Raw genomic sequence first — 21,536 nt, 5'->3', positions numbered from 1 at the left:
CATTGCAATCGTCACGCTAATTTACTTGACTTAACGACTGAAACATGCAACCGTGTCGATTAGCATTTTCATCGTCTATCGTAGCTAGTGAAACATCATTTACAGACAGAGTAACGTAGCTATCGGTCTCTTATTCCGTAAACGTATGCAGTGGCTATTTCACAAAGCAATCGCCGTCTTCGTCATCGTCGTCATCACAGCTAGAAAATTTATGTTAGATCCGCGAAAAACGTAACAGTAATGAAATCTACTGGATACCTAAAGTACCAATATTAGGCTTTTCTAAAACAACAAAAAGTAGAGAAAAAAATAGGAAAAAGAAAACAAAATAAAAAGGGGAAAAGAAAGAAGAATATGATAAAAAACAGTAAAATTGCTTGACTAGTGAGCGCACGCCCCAAAATGTAGTATGGAAGAAATGTGTTCCTTTTTTCTTTTTACATCATATCTGCAGGAAATATCTTACTAGATATGATTATACATATAGATCCATTTTCTATATTCAAATTCTATAAGATAATATTATATATATACTATATCTCTTATATAAGGACAATCATTGGAGCTTACCTCCTACGTCATTTTGGCAGATATAAGTTTCGTAAAATATTTCAACCAATTTCGCAATCTTGTGCTATGTTCGTCAAGCCGTTTTACGCATTCGTTTACGCGTTGAAAATTGTATTCGCATCGATTCGATTCGTGTCCGCGTGAAATTCGGATAAAATCTCGTTCCATCGTATCCCCCGGATTAAAACGTTTCATAAACTTCGTGGTACGTTACGTATGTGTATTTGTGTGTCTCTCTCTTTCTCTCTCTGTGTGTAGACGTGTGTAAAATTAATTTATTGAAATTTAATGCAACAAAATATGTACGCGCGTATCTCAAATTAAACTGTATGTTATAAACAGGCCTTATTCCCTTTAAAGGTCCTCTAAAAGATTAGATTTATACCTAATAGCATACTATAACGGACTGAGTGCCTATCTGCTCTCTCCTCTCTCTCTCTCTCCCTTTCTCTCCCTCTCTCTCTCTCCCTCTCTCTGTTGCATAATATTATTAATTAACATTATATATTATTTTACATATTTCTCGTGACAACGTTAAAGAACAAGGTAGTCTTTTTATCCTTTTTCTGACGTAGTGCCCCCCCAGTTCTCTACTTAGATCTCCTCGTTTCTACACATCGATAGCGCTTATTTACATCATCTCATAGAACGACCGCATCTCGATTATTAATCTGTACCCATTATTCGATCGCTCGTTCGTTAAGCAACGCGCAGGTATCGCTCAATCCAAATCGTTCCTCTCTTCCTTTCACCAGAATGTTTAAATACGCGCATTATGATAAAAGATCTGCAGATGAAGAACAATGGCGTTACACACACATGGTAGTATCACATGTAGATTAGCGTCGCGAATGGTAAACACCGTTACGTACCTGGTACTTGACTATTATCCTGCGGTTTGTTGTTCATGAAAGAATCCTGGAACGGATTCGCATTGGCGTTTGCGGCGGTTGGCATGAACGCGTTGGCCATCGGGGTGAACGGCATGGCCGCTGGGTTTAAATTCGAGTTGAGGGTGTCTTCGTTAGCCAAGCTCGATGTCAGTTGAAGTATCGGGCCACTACTGCTATTACTGAGAGAGTCGAATTCCGTTAGGTCTAACAGGTTGTTGGTCACGTTGTTTTGTTTGCTATAAAATCAGCGAAAGGAAATATACAAATACTAGATAATAGGCGAGTATTAACGCTAGATGATACTACTGCGTCAGCGTATCGTAATTTCTAACGGCGGTGTTACGGTTACTAAGTTGGTTAGTAAGCCAATCACAGACGAGGCATATTTCGAACGCAATCTTACTAAAATTAATATATACATTAATCGTACAATCGTGTATGTTAGTTGACTATCTCGGAACTTTTCGTTTAAAAGCCATGTTCATCGAGTGTCTAAGTCAGCTATAAAATTTGAACGAACGACAGAGGAAATAAGGAATCAACGACTATACGCTATTCGCTGAATCTCGTCGGATTGTCTGTCCTACGTGAAATCATTCTAATTAGACAAGAATCGTTTGGTAATTTATCCGTACAGTCGACTCTTTATTCGTAACGACATTTGTTAATCTTGCAACAGCACTATATTGCTGGGCTAACGTTTCGAGAGGCAGCTACTTTGATACTGTAAAGCAGCTATAAGAAGCATTCGCATATGTTTGTAAACTTATATAAAATTCTATGGCGTAACGTAAACTGTATATTAAACATAATTGGCGTAGAGTCTTTTTTTTTTTGTAAAATTGGAGTAGTGTGAGTGATATGTATATATACATAATACTATCATACAGCAGGTTTTTTAATCGGTAAGACCGACAGCGATCGTTTTGATCTGCGTAGATTTATTTTTATTTCGAATCTTCCTTAATCGTAGATAGCGAGTGAGTCTAGGTAACTTCCTATAGGAATTGTGGAATGGATAGCGTGAAACACATTATCTTTGTACAACGAAAGAGTAATTTGAAAGTATGTGAAGGTTGATAGTACATAGCAAAAGTAGACAGTAAGTTGACACGTACTGCTGGATGATATACGGTACAAACACAAAAGAAAACATGTACAAAGTAGAGCAAAGAAAGAAAAGTACAAGCCACATCATATCGATACGATTAATTCACAACATGCACTGGTGGTAATAAAATCGGCAAGAAGAAACGTTAATATGAATAACTGTACTTAAGGCATACACACGACCAGCTTAAATGGTTAAACTAATTGGAGGAAAGATAAAGTAAGTAGCTCATCAAAGATGGCACGCATAGTACACAGTTGCGAAATTATATTAGTACCAAAAAAAAGAAGAAAAAAAAAAGTAGTAACATACGAAGTGATTGTATCTTTGATGAGCTTGTGTGATAAAATTACGAACAAAATTTTTAGATGAGTCATTAAATTTATGCTATTTATCTTTCTTTACATTATGTACACTGAATTTATTATTGATTAGTTGATATTTAACGCTATAGCTCTGTTAGTCGTTTAACATTTCCATGCTTCGTATAACATATTACATGTTTTATGCCATTAACATATTACTAAAAAGAATCGCCGTACAATATATAAGTTAAACTTTTTCGTTATTCCTTCAGAGACGAGTCTACCTAAAAATAGTATACTTTTTAACTAGTAGACGATTAAATATAAATTATAAAATATATGTAAGTATAATAAGTAATATAATATACATTCTTTATACCTTTCGTGTTACCGATGATATCGTGTAATAATGTCCTATATAATTTATTGTTAGTTACTGATATAATCGTGCGATTAGATGAACTTTCAGTAGCGGTAAATACCTAATTGCCATAAAATTTCTTTCATATCTGTCAACCATTGCTCTGACTACTTTTGCAATGTACAATATATATGTAAAATCATTTGCATCGTAATAATAGTTCATACGTACGAACTATTCACATATACGTGTATATGAAATGGATAGTTCGTACAAGGTATAATTTCTACGGAGCGAAATGATTTTCGTAAGCGACTCGATCCGATGTGAATCACGAGAAAGCACAATAAATTTTGTTATTTAAACAACACTATGTATAGTGTACATATAATAGCGTACATATATTATCAAATGTCATTTGCCGTTATCATACGAACACCACAAAAAACATCTCAAACAACAAAATTCATTATATATACACGTTTAACGATTGATTCTCAACATACCACGTGCTTTCGTATTTTAGAATAAACGTACACGATTTTTGTTTTTTTTTTCGCATTTCCCTCAATTACTTTTCTCAGCAATTAAACACGACTGCTCCACTATGCTTCATTTTTTCTTTCTTTTATATGTTTTCTTTTAATTCTAGCCATAAAATCATACATTATGCTCGTTATGTATATCTTTAATGTGGCACGTACTCTAATTCTATTATATATTCATTTGGAAAGCAATGCTCACACTCTAGCCATTTCGTTCAGCGATTTAATTTCCACTTGCAAAAGCGGAAAAAATGGTTAAAAACGTAGCAACGATAGCGTGGGATTAAGTATTTGTATGTAGATGAAAAGCGGTGTATATCATAGAGAGTAATTTAGAAATCGAATAAATTAATACAAACGTCACACACAGGTTGCCATTTATAGTTCACATTGCATGTGCGTGTCTATCAATTCATTGTGAATCTATAAACAACCTTCGTTATATAAATGACTAGAGTATTACCCTGAATCATTTAAAGTACAGAGTTATTTTACTTTTTGCGGCGAGCTAAATGTGCACAAGTACATCCGCTCTTTTAATAACTACGAATCTGCGTTTCCTTTTTTTTTTGTTTTACGAATTATGGTGATTACATGTGATGCGTATCCTGATTTAGATTTTTCGTATATTTTCATCTATTCCTTTACGATTGCAACACACACATTACAAATGTTTTTATATATATTTTATACGGCGAACACGTTTGTACATATTCATGAACGGCACTAAAAATCAGTCAATATTTTTACGTATATAATGGCTAGTATTGTGCAAGTATTTATATTATAGTAATTACATCGTTATATTAGCCACAGTTTTCCTTCTGAAAGAAACTATAATTGCATTTAATAGATATACATCGCGTATATGTATCTATATGTATATATATATTTATATATATTTATATACGTATTCACACAAAAGTCTAGATAAAATCTGCATTTAGTAGAAATAACGTTCTAAAATGTTTGCTATCATAGGAATTCGTACGAGTTTCAGGTTTGGAAAAGTTGTTTCGTTTCTGAAAAAATATCTCTTATCCTACAGCGAGAGGACGCGCCTCAAAAGAATCGCAAACGAAAAAAGCCGAGGTAAACGTCTAAAAGGAAATTTCATCAATGTCTCTATATATAGCGTGGTTGTATACATGTGTGAGTGCCGGAATAACGCTAGTCAGGCATAAGCCTTTGCACGGGCATTCGTAATAATATTATTGTCGAATGATCTAGAAAACAAATGAACTTACAATTCTTTGAGATGCTCTTCGATGTTACCTTTAGCTTTTTTTTTTTTATTTAGTAATGTTGCTTTGCTCTCTTTCTGTTTGTTATCGATGCGAAATCCAGCTATACCTTGGATTTGTCGTTTTATGGTGATACGGTTCGCGTCAGTTATGCAGCTCTTATGTTAATGTAAATGTTACGTTACAAAATCTGTAACTTTGAAGTTTATATACTTACACGGTGGCATTGTCCAGTGTAATCGATTGACTGTTGATACCGTTTCCGTGATTTGTATGATGACCGTTCAGTTCTCCTTCCACATTACCCTGATTATTATCCAATACAATTTTACTTTCGTTAATGCCGTTACTGTGTGTGCCGTTGTGCACAATGTCCGTAGTAGTATTGTTTTCCGTGTGAAGTGCTCGCTGTTCACCGCTAATGAACTGTTGTGTCGCCTCGGATATCAGACTGGCTGTCATAAGGTCTTCGGTTTTGCTACCCGGTGCCGTTTTATTCTCATCGTTAGGACTGTCTTCTTTCAATTTATCGCCATCGCCGCCTTCGCCCTAGTCATTGCAGAGAATCGTAAATACCTTTTTCCATGGATAAAACGTTCGCGATACGAACGAACGAACGAACGAACGAACGAACGAACGAACGAACGAACGAACGACGAACACGAATCAGCGACAGTACCTTCGTGGGTGTATTACTCTGGTTTTTGCCTCGAGTTCTAAGCATGATCGCCTCGACGCGTTTACGTCTGGCAAGCCTCTCTTCCTCCTCTCTTTTAAGACGCTCCGCCATCTCGATTCGCTGTCTGTAACAAGAATATCACGCGTCTCATCAATAGTCAGCCGGCTCTCTCGATCCAATAAAATCTGATTGAATCTCTCAGAGAAATCAACCGACCTTTCCGCTTCTTCCCTCGCCTTACGTTCAGCCTCTTCCTTCTCTTGCTTCTGACGAGCCTCCTCCTCTCTTCTTCTCCTGTCCTCCTCCTCGCGGCGCTTCGCCTCTTCGATCGCCAATCTCAGCCTCTGTTCCTCGGCCTCCCGAGCCTCGTTAGCCAAACGAAGCGTCTCTTCCTCCAAGCGGCGCTGTTCTTCTTCCTCGGCGCGCAATCTTTCGGCCTCCAAACGGGCTTCTTCCTCCTACAAAAAGATTCTTTTGTCAAGTCTCTTCTGTCCACGAACAATGCGCTCTTTTATGCATGCAGAAGAAGAACCATTCGAGGCCGCACCTGTCGTTGGCGTTCAAGTTCGGCTTCCCGTTCAGCCTGTTCCCTGGCTAATCTCCTACGCTCGGCTATAGCTGCCTTAGCTTCCTCTTCCGTGGTGATCCGGATCTTCGCTGTCATCGAGGCTGAGAAATGAGAAGAAACAAAATAAAAATTAAAAAATCAGGATCCTCGCACGACCCCCTCGATCGATATTCCGCTATCTCCAGATGCGTTTACCTGTCATGTCGACCTGTTCTTCTACGTTGCTCTCAGACTTCGCTTCGGCTTCCTTCTTGACGGCTTTCGGTATTTCGTGAGATCGCGCGGCTGATTGATTCTCCTGGTTCAAATTGGTCTCGTCTTTCGCTTGCTTGGATTGTTCGATCGCTGGCTTCTTCACTTCCTCGCTACCCTGTTCAGCGGCGCTTATTTCCTGCTGCAATCAATTCAAGTCGACCGACGTGTAGAGGCGTACTAAACCCGATCGAAGCTGAACATAAACCGTTTGTATCCGCCGCTCGAGTAATCGGTGGCACGGAAATTCTGCGTACGGTACAAATGCGAGAGTGACGCAACGAATATTCCGCAATAATACTACGTGAAAGTCCGAATGCACTTCGCGCTACGTCGATCTGCTCGCTTCTCTCGCTCGACTAACTCTGCGGAGGCACGCACCGCGTTCGTCCCGATACTCTCGCACACATCGTCACCGATTCCTTCGAAAAGGCTGCCATGCATTTCTCACGAGATTTCTTTAAGTAAACATGCTCTCGGTTTTCCTTCCATACAGACCCAAACACTTCACTCAGCACACGGTTCCTTATCGTACATCGTACCCTAGATCCTTTCGAACTCGCGTATACACTCTCTCAACCACGCCAGATAAATTCGAGACGTTCGTCTGTCCACGAGCGAATAAATCTCGTTCGTTTAAGGGCGCAGGAAAATTGGTCGCGTACCTGTGTCTTCTCGGTGCCCTGGTCTTTCTTCTCCTCCTGCTTGTCCTCAGCCTTGATGTCCTCCTTCAGCTCGGTCTTTATTATCTCACCGGTGCTGCCGCGTATCAACGGTGCGTTCTCCGCCCCCGGGCTCTGCAACGGCGTCGCTTTCGGGGTTATCCGCGGCGACGCCTTCGCGTTCTTCACCAGCTTCTCCGTCGGCTTCTTGATCTCCGTCGCCTTCGGCGTAGACGGTTTCTTTGGAGTGCTATGGACCTTTGGCAGTGGCGGCTTCGAATCCTTCATCGACTTTATCTCGCCCGCTAAATCTGTACGGCACGACAGCGACACTTGTGACTCTCGCGCTAATCCCCACGTACTCGCGTATTTAAATGTGCAATCTCAATTTATACATTACACTTAACAAAAAGAAGAGACAAAACTAACGTAGTAATAATAAAAAAAAAAAAAAAGAAGAAGAAAAAAAATAGAAGAAAAACAGGTGTGACTAATCCAACGAATTGAAAATATGATCTGTAACGGAAATACGGACTCAATAAATCGATAGAGAGTCGTGAGTAGAAAAAAAATTCCAAAGAAAACAACGAACAAAGGTGTTGGCGAAGAAAGAGTCGACGCGTCCGAGTTGTTCGCGGGCTGTATTCGAATCCGCACGTCCGTACGCCGTGCGATGCGAGCACTCGCCGCGCGATCCGTTCGTGTACGCGTTCTTCTTTTCTTTTCATTTTCTTTTCTTTTCTGAACAAGAAGAGAGGTATTGAAAAAATAGAAGGCATGCTCACTGTGACGTTCTGTGACCGAAACACCGGTACCGGCAATAGAAGCAGGTCGCGGTCGACGCGGGGCAGCTGTACGGGGACGCAGATTGACGTTACTGCTGCCCACACTGCTGGCGCTTTGCTGACTCATGGAGCTGTGCGGTCGTGATGGGCTGTTCGGTGTCACCTCCCCGCTGCGGATGCCTACGCGTACCCACCCAAGGTGAACATCTCTTCATTTACGTGTTTTATGCATTTGTGTGTTTGTCGCGCGTTAAAACATTAAACAAGCAGGACCGCCGTGAAACGCGCGGCAGCAATCGTCGCGCGTTGCCGCGGCATTTCAATGGGAAGTCGCTTTCCTCTTTTTTCTAGCTTTTTCTTTCTTTATTTCTTTCTTTCTTTCCTTCTTTCTCTCTTTCTTTCGTTAGTACCCGTGGTATTTATTCGCTAGGATTATCACGTCAGATCGCGGCGATGCACAATGCTGACGGGAACTCATTGTGTGTACGTTTCGACAAGCTAATCGTATTCGCTTTCGTTTGATACGTTTTTTTTTTTATTTTTCTGTTTGCTTACGGTTGGTTGGTGGGTTTTGTCTCCATTAGAGAACAGACGTAGATATATTAAGTGATACAAACAGCGAAATTAAAGAGAAAACAAGCACCGCCACCAAATATATTATTGACCGTGTTCGTATGTGGAAGATGTAGGTATGTACATCGAGAGTAACTTAGGTAAAAAGAGGCTGAAATAAAGTGGGAACGAAATAAATTGATGATACCTCGTAAACACAGCGGGAAAGAAAAGAACCAAAGAACGAAAAGAGGGGCGATAAGTGTATTGCACACTAAATACGATTGCAATTTTCGTCTATACACATAGTCTTGATACTAGTATCGTGCGTAAAACGTGTGTGTATATACGTGGTAAAAAAATACATATATATCATATACTTATATATAAAATTTTGTCTGGCTTACCGGAGAACGTTAGAGCGCACCTTCACCTCTGGTACCGAAAAGCCGGTGAGATCTGAGATCGTTTTTCTTAGCAGGAGCGTTTTGTTAATCAATTCCATTTGTACAATAATTAACACGAAAAGAATTCCATGCACTCACGCGTGTACGATATTGTTAAGAAAAAAAAAAATAAACAAATGAGAATAAAAAAAAAATGAAAAAAAAAATCGAATAAAATTGAAGAGAGGACACAATCAAACGTGTGCGAAGCGCGAGACGCTTTTGATATAATTCGTTTGGTTAGTTTCCTTGTCCGATATGTGCAAGCATCCAAAGCATGAGTCTCAATCCACCGTCTCGCGAGAAATAACCGGGGAACGCTACGATTTCCTGTCTTATTGATTCACAATGGCTCCTCGCTGCATTTGTACGCATGCACATGTGCACCCAACTCAAGTTACACAGTACGATCGGAGTGCAAATATGTGTACAGATCGGCGTGAACGTCTCTTATCCACCGCGTAACCGTGAGTTAATCGAGAATTAGTACGAAGCCAATTAACACTGTCTGCGAGGTTTTGTGTAGCAGTTACCGGTACGGAACGAAACGGAACGATAATGGCGTCGAGAGACCGGTGGCCAGCGGTACGGAATTATTATTTACATGTTCTCTTTCTCTCTCTCTCTCTCTCTCTCTCTCTCCCTCCCTCTCTCTCTCTGCTACGATGATCGGGAATTTAAATGAGAGTTAAATAAAGTATTAACACGGCGAGAGTTGAGTGCACAAGAACGATCTTACCTTGCTGCTGTTGGCTCTGATGCTCGCGTGCCTTGCGACGGAGTCTCTCGGCCCTGGTCGGTCTCGGGATCGGGACCGCGCCCGGCAATGTACCCATGCTACGAGAGTTATCTGAGCGTTTGAGGCTCTTGCCTCCGGACGCAGCTAAATGTGACATGCTGCGACTCATGCTAGAAGCGCTCAGAGGCTGGCTTTGCTGTTCCGTCAGTGTGCTAAGTTCTGTCGGACGTTTCCTAGGCTGCGCCAGCTGGTCCAGCCTGGACATGGAGTAAGTCCTACCTGGCGAGCGTGTGAAGGCCTTCGCACTGGAGCTACGACCGGACGAGGGCGGTCCATCACGTGGCGACGGTATCGTTGGCATCAGGTCGGTGCGCCTCCTGTTCACCCGTAGATAAACCGAGCTAGGGGTTCCCGGTGTCCCGTCGCTTTCTTCACCTGCAATGGAGTTTCCCTTAGAAGCGAAAGCGCGAGAAGCGACCAACGGGACTGCGCACTATACAGGGGGTTTGGTAACACGTATACGCGTACATCCTCGGAACATCGCAAACATAAAAAGAAATCGTTCCATCTCGCATGGATTCAAACTGTGTGTTGTGCGCGCGTGTCTCTGTCAATGTCTACCGTGTGTGTGAGTACGTTTCGCATTCCCTTTTCGATTACTATGCTCTCGGTTGGTCGCTGTTCTCCATGCTGTGTGATCTGTGTTCGTGTATACGTGGTGACGTTTCTCCGTGCTCGTGTGCGTTTGTGCGAAGCGGCAGAAGAAATCTTGTGCTCGTACAACTCAACTCAGACGTCATTCGACTACGCTACCAGAAACGAAATTTCGAGCTACTACCACGTGTCGTTCAGACGACACGCTTGATACATTATCGAGGGAGGATGTTACGATAATATACGGAAGACAATGCAGTACTGGGAACGTGTACGAACGACGTTGCAAAAGCGGTGTACACGGTGCGGCGCATGCAAGGGATAATAGTCGGCGAAGCGATAATAAAACTACGCATGCATTATCTCGGTAACGATACAAAAGAAAGTGTGTCTCGTGTCGTGGCACTCGAATCGGCGCGTCGACTTCTATCCGCGATACCATCTGCATAACGTCGAATGGGAAATGAGAGAAGCTGTTGCGAAAAAAAAAATGCAAGCTCCAAGAGTTTCGTAAAATCGATTCGATCCGTGAGATCTTCGATACAAGCGCTTTACTCGACTAATTGGAACGCTCGTAAAAAATGTTCAGCCCGATCGGCTATTAAAATTGAAACTCGACTTGAACACAGCATGTGATGATGTAATCAGTTTATGGATGATATGAGTGTATGCTTGTCTTTCATAATGAGAAGGCAAATGTCGTGGAAAAGTACGGTTAAAACATTTGCCTGTCTCGCTTTAAATTCACAGTCGACGATCGAGGCACCTCAGCTTCTCGATATCAATTTCCATTTCATGAGACCGTCACGCACCGAATAAAACATGACGCTACAAAACAGGAGGAAGGAAGCTGTCAAAAATAAAAAAAAAAAACAAAAAAAATCAAAGTATCTTTTCTAAAACACTTATCTAGTACCGTTAGTATATAGCCCAATTAAGATACACGTGGACAACGTTGGTGTCGTTAGTACAAAACTTTTTTACAGCGTTAGGATGCAAATGACTAACTAATGATACGCGTCGTGCAACACTGACTCAACGATCGACAAATCGCATCGAATTTCCGCGATACCGCGATTAAACGTGGCGACTCTCGCTAAAAAGGTCGCGAAACAGATCGTCGGTGTTCCACGACGTTGGCGGAAGTGTACAGATACGATTTTATGGCGTTAAACGAAAGTGACATGCTTTGCAAAAGACGGTATATCCCGATGTGCCAAATGAACGAGAGACAAGGATAATATAGGTATCGATAGCTGATCGTGGGACACAAGAACAATCTTCCCGTTGCGGACGAATTTCGCATTTTTTTTTTTTTTTTGCTTTTTTTTTGCTTTCTTTCGAGACTTCAGGACTCACCACTGGCAGCCCGCTGAATCGTCGGACGCCTAGTGTCGCTATCAGACTTATCATCGATGGCAAAGATGTCAGTTGTAGGAGGCAGAGAGAGGCTGGCTCTCTTATGTTTGGCGGGGGTTAAGGGAGGATCAGGGCTAGAATTCCAATTGAACACCTCGTACATGGACGAGGACATTCTCATATCTGCAAACAAACCATTGAACGCTGCAACATTAGGCACTTTCCAATCGAATTCTCTTCTTTTCTTCTTTTCGTATCTCTTTTAAATTACTATTTCTTTTTTTTTTTGTCAGGGGTGGGCAAGAGGGTGGAGTTGCTCGATAGATAAACAAAGGGGTAGGGGGGAAATTAGCATGAGTTAGATATAGTGCGATTCACAGGTACTTGAAAAAAAATAAAATAAAATTACAATACATTTCGCCTGACAGAGCCACCACCAGTAAGTACAGAGATAAATAATAGAGCGGATGTAAAAGGATCTTGATTACCGAACGAGAGGGTGTCTATCTCTATCCTGGCCAAGATTACAATTCTCTAGTCAAATTACATTTACTCAGGCATATATTCTCTTTGTCTATGTACTCTGGACACTTGTACTTTGTAATAAACGTGTACGGATTACAAGAGAAGTCGGCTAGCGAAGATGAGGTGCTTCTCGTGTGTGTAAATGAACAGAAATTATGTTGGCAAAAGAACATGATGTAATGGCAAAGGAAAGAAAAATATCTGTCGGATAATCTCGCCCGTCGTTGATTACGAATCGGCGGTAAGAAACGCGGCGGAAATTAAAACCGGTGGGTCTGGCTACGAAAAGTATACAACACCAATAAACATTGTATATAGACAACCTGAAAAAAAAGGATAAAAAATATATAAAACACTTTGCGAGAGTATTACGATCGCGGATTATATCGATCTAAGCGACACTAGAGAAATCGATCTCTCATGCTTCGTGACGAGATATCGTGTAGTTGATTATGGTCGTGTGTTGGTGGTCGATGTGTAGTGTTCAGCGGTAAAAATATCATCGTTCATATGCAATTATTCATCGAGGGGAGATGAAGCGCCGCGACTTTAACTCGACTTCGAATACGATCGTGGCGATCGTTAGCTTCTTTTAGTGTTTATTTCTTTCGCAATCGCGAACGATCTGAAATGATAACTGAAAAAAGGTGTAGCGCCAAGCAACGCACGCAAAATACAAACATCTCGTTCGGTTCTTTCATTTTTATTCCCCCCCCCCCCCCCCTCTCTCCCTCTCTCTCTCTCTTTTTTCCCTTTTTGCGTAATCGTTCTGGAACGCCAGTGCATCCATGCGTTACGCGCTGCGGCGCATCGATTGCGCAACTATAACCACTAGAAGCGCTGTGTGGAAAAGAACGCAGTGAGAAAAGAAGCGGCCTTCGTTGCACGTCTCAACCATCGGCAATTGAAGAGTTTGGGTGCCAACGTGGAAACAGGAATATTCTCACACCAACAACACGATATTCACGATTACGTTTTCCTTACACGAGCTCTCGCGATCATAGTTTTATTATTCATCGTTCAGTCACGACTGGTGATTAACAATGCGAACGGCAGAGGTCGATCAGGCTTTAATCGCTCGATCGAATAACGATCGAAAGAACATTTAACAGAGATAGTAGACACGGATAAGAAATTGCACAGCTATCCGAGAATGTTTATTACATCACTCTCTTTTATGATACCATCGCGTAGCTTTGATTCATGTAAAAATAGTGCGTAAAGTGGCGAGTGATGCAATTAATTTTCCTCGATATCGAACAACCCTGATTTCGTCGACGTCTGTCGTGACTGTCGCAATATCTCAGTTAAACACGCGTGATCGCGCGTATCAACGGTTTAACCGGGAGAGTCTACGAATCCTCGAGTAAAATCATCCTCCAGAGTTCGAAAAAGCGTTCACTGACCTTCGCCAGGTTTCCGGTCAAGTCCACCAGCGGAAGTGGCTCGTTTCTTGCTACCGTCGAGCTCTCTCTCGGAGGATCTCCTCGTCAATGGCTGCGCGGCCGAGAACATCATTACGTTGGTGGTAGAGGTTGCTCTACGCGTACCCCAGAAAGTGGAGCCACCGGTGTCAGCCGGCTCCAGCATCCTCGGCGTGGAGCTACCGAACGCGAACACGATGTGCGACCTCTCGTTCTTCTTCTTCGCCTCGATGCGAGCCTCTCTCTCCTGGTTCTTCCGGAGGATCGCCTCCCTTCTTTCCCTCTCCGCCTCGCATAGCGCCCGTTTCTTCTCCTCCACTTGGTTTCGTCTGAAAGGCACCCCTCTATTACGCGTAATTCCGCACTGCTCGCAGAAGTGGCGCGCGTCGACGTGCACGTCTGCTTTTTCGATTCAAATACCGATACCCGCGCGTTTTCAGTCGTAGCAACGGTTGGCTCGCGGATTTGAAAGTGATATAAAAAACCGCGCATGGATGTTGAAGAGGGTGCTTCTCGCGGGGAACAAGCACCGCGTACGAACGAGGAAGTACGTTTTCTCCGTACGTAATAGGCTGCTATTCTTTTTTTAGACGGTCACGGAAAGCGGTTTCACCGCGGGTGAAGTTTATGCAGGTGTCGCGGTAATTCCCCGGGCTTCTCTGCGGCGGCGGCGGCGGAGGAACAGTTTAGCCGGGCATCGTATTAACCAGGTCAACTTATAACCTCGTAGAGAGCACGTAATCTCGTAAAGAGCGTTTAAACACATCAATGTGGTTCTCCGTGTCGTTTTAAATTCGCGTGTCATAGGGTCGGAAAAAGCTGGACCCTCGAGGCAGGCTATCGTTCGCCTACTCGCTCGTATTAAATAACCCAATTTCCAAACGCAAAGCCGGCTTAAAAAACGCACCGCCTCTTTCAAACCGCCCATTCCCGCGTATGTAGGTTCAGTGTTCATATTTCATTTCATCGAAGCAAAAAGAGAAGTGGTGGGAAAAAAAAAAGGAAAAGAAAAAATATGGCTCAATCAGAATATCGTGGTATTTAGGGTTTAAATTCGTAATTAGAAGATTGGTATACAGTGGAAGCACAAACCTGTCGTTATCGCGCGACCTAAGCTCGTCGATGCGCCTTCGGCGTTCCTCCTCCCGTTGCTCCCGGAAGCGCTGCGCTGCGAGGGCTTGCTGTCTCAGCTCTTCCAACTTCCGCTGCCGCTCCTCGTTCTGTCTCTCACGGACGAGCTTCGCTCTGTCCACGTTTTTCGCGCTTCCCGTCGACTCCCGTCCTGGGAACAACCGCGGTGATCGATTACATTTGCTTGCCGTACGGGCCACTCGCGTTTTTCTTTTTCATCAAATACGACGGTATCGTTAATCGTTTCTTCCGGATAGTTTTCTTTGTGCCAGAAGGGTAGCTCGTATATTGCGTCTATGGTACGTTCGAGAAGACGAGTCGGCAGACAGGATTCGCAGGGACTAGAGAAAGTAGATTTTTAAATATTGGAATATTTTTCGTAGTCACTGCGCGTGGTCGTTGCGCGCTTTCGCTCACGGCTACCGACTCGCCTCGACACTCGTGAACGTAGTATAGAGATCTCTCAAAGAAATTTGCAAAATGTGAATGCACGCGCGAACGAACGAATCTCCCGTCTATTCAAAGCCGATCAGCGAATATCGGTTTATCTCTGCTACTAGAAGCGGATTGAAAACTTCCCGAGTTCCGATATCTCTTCGCGAGGTCTGAACCGCTCGGGGGGTAAACGACGTAAGGGAAGTTAGTCTCGACGCTGCCCTTGAAAACGTGATACCTTCGTTGTCGGTAGGATGATCACCGTCGAGGGAGTCCTCGTCGTAGAGACTTTGCCGGCGCTTCACATCTGTCGAGAAGAAAGCGAGAATATGTGCGTACGCACGTGAGATTCGGGTAATTACGGGGCAGAACACGCGACACACTGCCAAGCATGCGGCTGCGGATACACACCACAAAGGTACAAATATCCAAAGCAACTGATCTGCCGTTTTAAACGACACGGTTCAAACAATTCAAACAACATGCGTCATGCACTCGACGTGGCGTCTATGGGCGAGAATCGCATCTTTGGGTTCGTTTCGATCGAACGACACGGTGGATCCGATTAAATCGAGAGCAAAGCGGACAGAGTAAATTACGATACTGTAAGCTGAGAGAACGAAATGTTTCACTCACTTCGCTTTCGGTTCCGTCGAATAGATCGTATCGCTCGATCGAACCGAACAGTGTATTTCCGTCCTAAGGGAGCGCCTATAAAGAAGCAGAACTCCTACCCACCCCCGTTCTAAACGCGTGTTGACCTTTTGCTTTACCGGCCAAGTTCCCGCGTGGTCGAAACGAAATTAACGAAACGTAATTACGGGGATGAAAGGTCGGAAACCGTGGCCTCTTTGGGAATATCTCATCGCGTAGATTCGATTACAGCGACAAAGGTAATCAATTTTTACGAGTCGATGTGAATACCCCCGGTTCTTACCCCGTGTCACCGCAGCGTAAGGTCGTGAAAAATAAATTTCCCTCCCGTATCTTTCGTCGAACGTTCCGGTTCGCTCCGGGTTTATAGTTCGAAGTTAACGTCCAAGTATTCGTGTACTTTTTATTAGTAGTCTCAAACTGGTTAAAGCGGCGCCAAGCTTTGAAAACGGGGAAACGCGCAACGGTGGTTGGTCACGAGCGTGCACCGTCGACGCGCGTCGTGAATACGAGATCACACAGGGTCTGGGAACTCGGGCAACTGATGAATGCGGTCATTTCCAATTTCGATGGCGGATTACTATTAATACGCACTCGTTACGCAGACCGTTAAATTCCGTGCAAACATCGCGACGGGCCCGGCAAAGCACACCACCCGTCGTCTATTTACCAAGCTGATTATTACCTGACGAATCGGGCGAGGTCTCGTCACCTCCGATTTGGGCGAACCAGTGCATCGTTTGCTCTGCGGAAGATAAAATCGATGTTCGTTCCTACATGATTCTTTGTCCAAACAGACCACCCCCTTCGCCGTACGCGCCGAATCGCGCGTCCAATTCCTATTCCCGACACGCGCCCCGATTGTCGTGTTTATCGGATTTAACAGAGACCAATTCTGGCGTGCGACCTCGCAGGCGACACACTAAACAGTATTCGCCGACTACCGTCCGTTCGATTCACCTGTTTTTGCAGTTGTGCACACGCGAGGTTAATTGAATTCGTGAAAAATCTCTGACAAAGGTCGTCTAACTACCAAAAGCTACAGGCTCGACTTTTAAAAAAATCGCAAACCGGGATAGCTCAACCTTTCCGTCTAATCCCTCGTCGTGGACGCCTACGCATCAAAAATTCACGATTTAACGGGGACGCAGAATTCCACGAATTTTTCTGAAAAAGCTCAGACATATAACGGAAGGATAACGTCACAAAAATGAAAAGGATCAACCAGCGGATTTCCCTGATGGAAGCGCGTTCGAGATTCGCGGCAGTTCGCCTGGCTGACCGAACTGCACCCCATTTTCTCTAACGATACAGCGTCGCGTGATTCGCGGCTGCGATCGTCGTTAATTGCACGCCACCCCGCTTATTTTCAACACTCGCTGTCGATTCGTGTTCCCTCGACGCGGATGTTTTCGCCGGCTGATTGCAAATCTCGTCAGAGCGAAGGGGAGAAAAAACGCGGGACAGCGCCTCGTCGTCGGGAATAATTGATAATTGGAAAACGAACGGTGGTCCGTTGAATAGGCGTCGAGCTTGCGATGCCGTGCAATTAGAGAAGGCGAGCAGGGAGGAGGCTGTTCTTTGGTTAAGCGATAGCACCTCGATTACGGTCCGCAGAGTTGCGAATGGAAGCCGAGGAGCTCGCGTTATCGCGCGGTCAATTATTCCATCGGAAACTGTTTAAATCCCCCTTCGTTTTGTTTCCTCGCTTTCACGGATCGCATTGTGCGCCCAAGGCTGACTGTTGCCGACGATGCGCTATCCACCGATCGACTTCGTATCGAGGTAACGCAAGGAACGAGCCAACGAGAAAGAATTATTACCGATTATTGATTGCGCCGAGGCCTCTCTGTATCCACCGTTTGATTACTTACGATTCGCGTGTCTCGCTTTCTCGACCTCGCGCCGCTTAAAAGACTCGAGCAGATAACCAGCGAAAAAGGGGGATAAAAGTGGCAAGCTGTTCGCCAGGCTGCTACCTCGTTTCCATCGAACGACAGTCAGAGGAAGATCGTCTAGCTGCCGATGTTGTTTCCGGCTGGTGATTGCAAATATCAGAAAGGAGGCGAAAGTGTGAGAGCGAGACGGGGATAGAGGAGTGACACGACTGGTGGACGGACGGCCTCGTGGCAACCGTTGATGTTAATTGGACGTTTCATTAGCAATGCGGATGCGGAATCGAACGAGATAGAGCGAGGCAGGGCGCGAGGCGGACGAGGGTTGGCGAGAGAAAGGGTGCGCGTCGGAGAACCCGCGTGGGAGGGTGGCGAATAGAAAGCGTTTCGACGTTGCTGGATACAAAGTTGTATCGGTCGCAGGGCACGTGGAATAGGGACGGAGGGTTGTCAAGGGGGCGCGCGTCAGCAAATTAGGAAAAGGTAAAAAAAAGCATATCGAAAAAAGTGGCGCCCGATAAGTGCACCACGTAATTAATATCAACGCTCTACTTTTTTCGCGAAGGAGATAGAGGAGCAGTCTCGATTGCGCGTTACGCGAATCAATACCATTCGCAGGCCGCATCGTGGCTCATCGGGGCTGGAATTCGAAGAACTCGTCGGGGATACTCGTACGTATACAAACGAGGATAAATGAGAGCGCGGCCTCTTCAAGGTGATTACGCGGATGAGGAGAAACCAAAAAGAAAAGAGAGGGTAGAAAAAAAAAGAAGGGAGGAACGAAGAAAGTAGTAGTTGGGGGGAAAAATACTCTGATTTGAAATTACATCGGTCTCCAGCTACAATGGGAACCCGTTTCCCGCGAAAACGGTCGAAAAACGTCGAGAGGCCCTCGGCGGTGGGATATACACACGTCGTGTTCACTGGGCTATAATCTTCTGTCGCCTGCACGTGAATCGCAAAACAATGGAGATCCAGCCTTTTCATCTGGATACCGTAGGCCGCGTTGGAATTGAAATTTCGACGCGAAGAAACCCAATTGTCGACCAAGAGAGCCCTGGATCCGCGATAGTTTCCAGCCATTGCTGGAGCACCACCTCTTATCTCGAGAGGAACGTCTCGCTGCAGATTTCGAGTTTCATCGGGTGCTTCCGGTCGTTGAATGGGCGGCAGACCCCGTAATCTACGATTACCGGCGCAGTTGTTACTCGATCGACCTGGCTTTCGCTTGAATTTCAACTGGCCAGTTTCTTTACCTTATCGATGACTCCGAGTTCCTTGAAAGTTCGATGGATTGTCGGAGTTATCATCTTTCTGTTCCTCGTTCGTCATCTTAGGGGAGAGAATTGAAACCCCTTATCGACTGGTAACAATCGTGAACTGCTCTCTTCGCAAAAATACGAAGGTTCGGAAGTAGGTCGATGGTAGAATATTCTCGGGAGCAATCGATGAGGAGGAAAAATGAAGTCCTCTTAAAAGGTATACCTAATTGGTGCCTCTCTATTTTCTTTCTTTTTAATATTTCCACAGCTTACCATTGGAACGCGAGATACAATTTAAAAGGGTGCAAGTAAAAGGGTGATACGCGTGTTCTTAAACCGAGCGGCAGATAGACGCGGTCTTTTCTTCCGTGGAAAAGAAGCGACAAAGAGCACACTGCCAATTGAGCATCCGTAGGCCAGCCTATTGTTGTTACCAATAGGAACGCGCCTCGTTGGGTCGTTGCATTACAATGCGCCGCGTGGAACAACGTGCCGGGTGTGTATCTTGGTTCTTCAGAAAGTGGGAACTTCGTGCGTGAATACAAAAAGCTCTTTGCATCACCGTTCTATCTTTGATCGCGATATCATCGCAAATGGAATACTTTCGCTGGAATTGTTCCCAACAACTACATTAACCCTTTGACTCGGCGTTCGTACGCAAAGGGTGCGACTCGCGGAGCGTCCCAGTTTCCCGTCGTCGTTCGCAATCGTGGAATTGGACACGTAATATCTTTTCGAAGATGCGAACAAAAAAATGATAATCCGGTCGCAGCGGTCCGCAGCGCGTTGAAACGTGCGCCTCTCTTTAGGTCAGCGCGTTCCTATTCTCGCGTTGGCAAGGTCGCAAAAAGCATCGTCGCGCACAGGCCGTCCGTTGAAAAATCTGTCAGTAGATACAGCCAAGGGACACTGTTAATCTTCCAGCGTTAGGAAGTGGGTCGGAAAACAATAGGAATCTGTTCTTCCCATCTACCACGGTGCACCGGGCGTCCTTACTATTTTCTCTGTCCTCGCGGCACTTCTCGAGCCGACTGCCTCTCCACTTGAAACCACCCTTCCTCCATCCGTTGCTCCTTCAGCTACTCCTATCCCTTCTGGCTCATCGGTACGATATTCACGCTATTCGCCGTCGAATAATGCATAATGCCAAGTGCCGTCCGCGCTCGTCCACGGGGGGGATACGATCGATGATTTATTATCGAATGCGTGATCGATCCGCGTCCCCGATATCCACCGCGTAGCTAAGAACCGTCACGTTTTAATACGCCTCCTCCCTTTCGCGGCTCCCGTCCGCTCGTTTCGTTCCCGGTGTATTGTTCGAATTGAATTTCACGATCCCTCGCCGATCCGGCAATAATTCCAAACATTTCATTTCGCTGCTCGACAGCGGCCAATTGAAATTTCGTTTCGAACGCGAATTGACGCGAATTCTGAGAGCACCAACGGGAGTCTTTAAATGGCGTGGAGTAGCCACTAGTTCGAATTTAGTATCGTCGCGTCGACGCGTACGCGTTTGGCGCACAGGCAAGCAGGCCCATCGCCGTTTAAACGCGGCGCGTCGAGTGGCTCGTATTCCATTTTAATGGAGGCGGACCGGGAGTCTGCGGGTGACGATCGAAATTGTCCTGGTTTCTCATCCTAGCACCACCGCGGAGTGTTCTACTAATATTTAACGAGCGAACGAGCCTCGCGTGTGCAACGATCCCGCGCCGTCGCGACTTTGTTTCCGTTTCTGGCCTCGAGCTCTGATAATTGCCATCGCGCTTAACGCCTGGCTGAACGTTTCTCAAACACGACTCTAATTACATTATCGGGGAATCTGCCCTATAATTTTTCCCTTCGCTAATTCGCGAAACGTTCACGGAACCGTTTCAAAGGGGCTGCGCGATTCGCGATAATCGAGGGTGAACATTCGCCCTCCGACGAATCCCTGTATTCCTTTAAAAGAGATACACCGAAGTAACCGTCGAAATAGTCGTTGCGGAACATCGTCAAAGAGTGCTCCAAGTTGCGAGGTAAAAGTAGTTTCGTTTCAAGCGCGGGGAACCACTAGAGCAGATAATACGAAATGGTGGATTCACAGCGAAACCACCGGCCCGCGAAGGGTTAACTATCTACGCTTCCTAGCTTCGACTACAAATCTCTTCGTTGACATTTAAAGCGCAAAAAACCGTCGCGAGTCCCTTCCACGTTTCCACCTCGCGTGGACGTTTCGATCGCGATCCATCGTCGGATTCGAGCCTCTCTATGGAGGCGTTCTACGTTCGAACGGATATTTCAGGCCTCGACGATCAACGATTTTTCGTTATCCTTCCAGACAAATGCCCGCGCGTTATTATCAATTCCATGGACGCTCTTCCCTTACGGTTGATCGAACTTCTGGCTTTTCGAGCCGAGATACGCCACCCGGGGCGATCGACGGAATTAAAACGTTATTAAATCCATTTGTCGTTTTACAGCTCACGCTGCGATATTGCATTCGTTA

At 44.8% G+C, this 21,536-nt stretch overlaps 1 protein-coding gene across 25 annotated transcripts in view; it reads right to left on the bottom strand.

Annotated features, from left to right (window-relative positions):
- Positions 1-830: 830 nt before the first annotated feature.
- LOC143429101 (uncharacterized) overlaps positions 831-21,536 on the bottom strand; it is a 143,079-nt gene continuing 122,373 nt past the window's right edge. For 5 of the 25 annotated variants that reach the window (XM_076904539.1, XM_076904540.1, XM_076904533.1 and 2 more), the window contains 15 exons: positions 16,580-16,639; positions 15,479-15,547; positions 14,767-14,956; positions 13,657-14,018; positions 11,726-11,908; positions 9,713-10,147; positions 7,976-8,155; positions 7,194-7,501; positions 6,472-6,670; positions 6,256-6,377; positions 5,925-6,166; positions 5,709-5,832; positions 5,247-5,578; positions 1,443-1,699; positions 831-1,357 (listed from right to left, as the gene is read on the bottom strand). In XM_076904539.1, the coding sequence (XP_076760654.1) occupies positions 1,344-1,357; positions 1,443-1,699; positions 5,247-5,578; positions 5,709-5,832; positions 5,925-6,166; positions 6,256-6,377; positions 6,472-6,670; positions 7,194-7,501; positions 7,976-8,155; positions 9,713-10,147; positions 11,726-11,908; positions 13,657-14,018; positions 14,767-14,956; positions 15,479-15,547; positions 16,580-16,639 (3,077 nt within the window). In that variant the 3' untranslated portion in view covers positions 831-1,343. Of the gene's footprint in view, positions 1,358-1,442; positions 1,700-2,935; positions 3,164-5,246; positions 5,579-5,708; positions 5,833-5,924; positions 6,167-6,255; positions 6,378-6,471; positions 6,671-7,193; positions 7,502-7,975; positions 8,156-9,712; positions 10,148-11,725; positions 11,909-13,656; positions 14,019-14,766; positions 14,957-15,478; positions 15,548-16,579; positions 16,640-21,536 lie in introns of those variants that run through there. The other 20 variants (XM_076904542.1, XM_076904543.1, XM_076904535.1 and 17 more) reach the window with 11 other exon arrangements.

This window comes from Xylocopa sonorina, chromosome 11 (genome assembly GCF_050948175.1).
Source record: "Xylocopa sonorina isolate GNS202 chromosome 11, iyXylSono1_principal, whole genome shotgun sequence".
In the NCBI taxonomy this organism is placed as follows: domain Eukaryota; kingdom Metazoa; phylum Arthropoda; class Insecta; order Hymenoptera; family Apidae; genus Xylocopa; species Xylocopa sonorina.
This window is presented reverse-complemented; position numbering and strand designations above follow the sequence as displayed.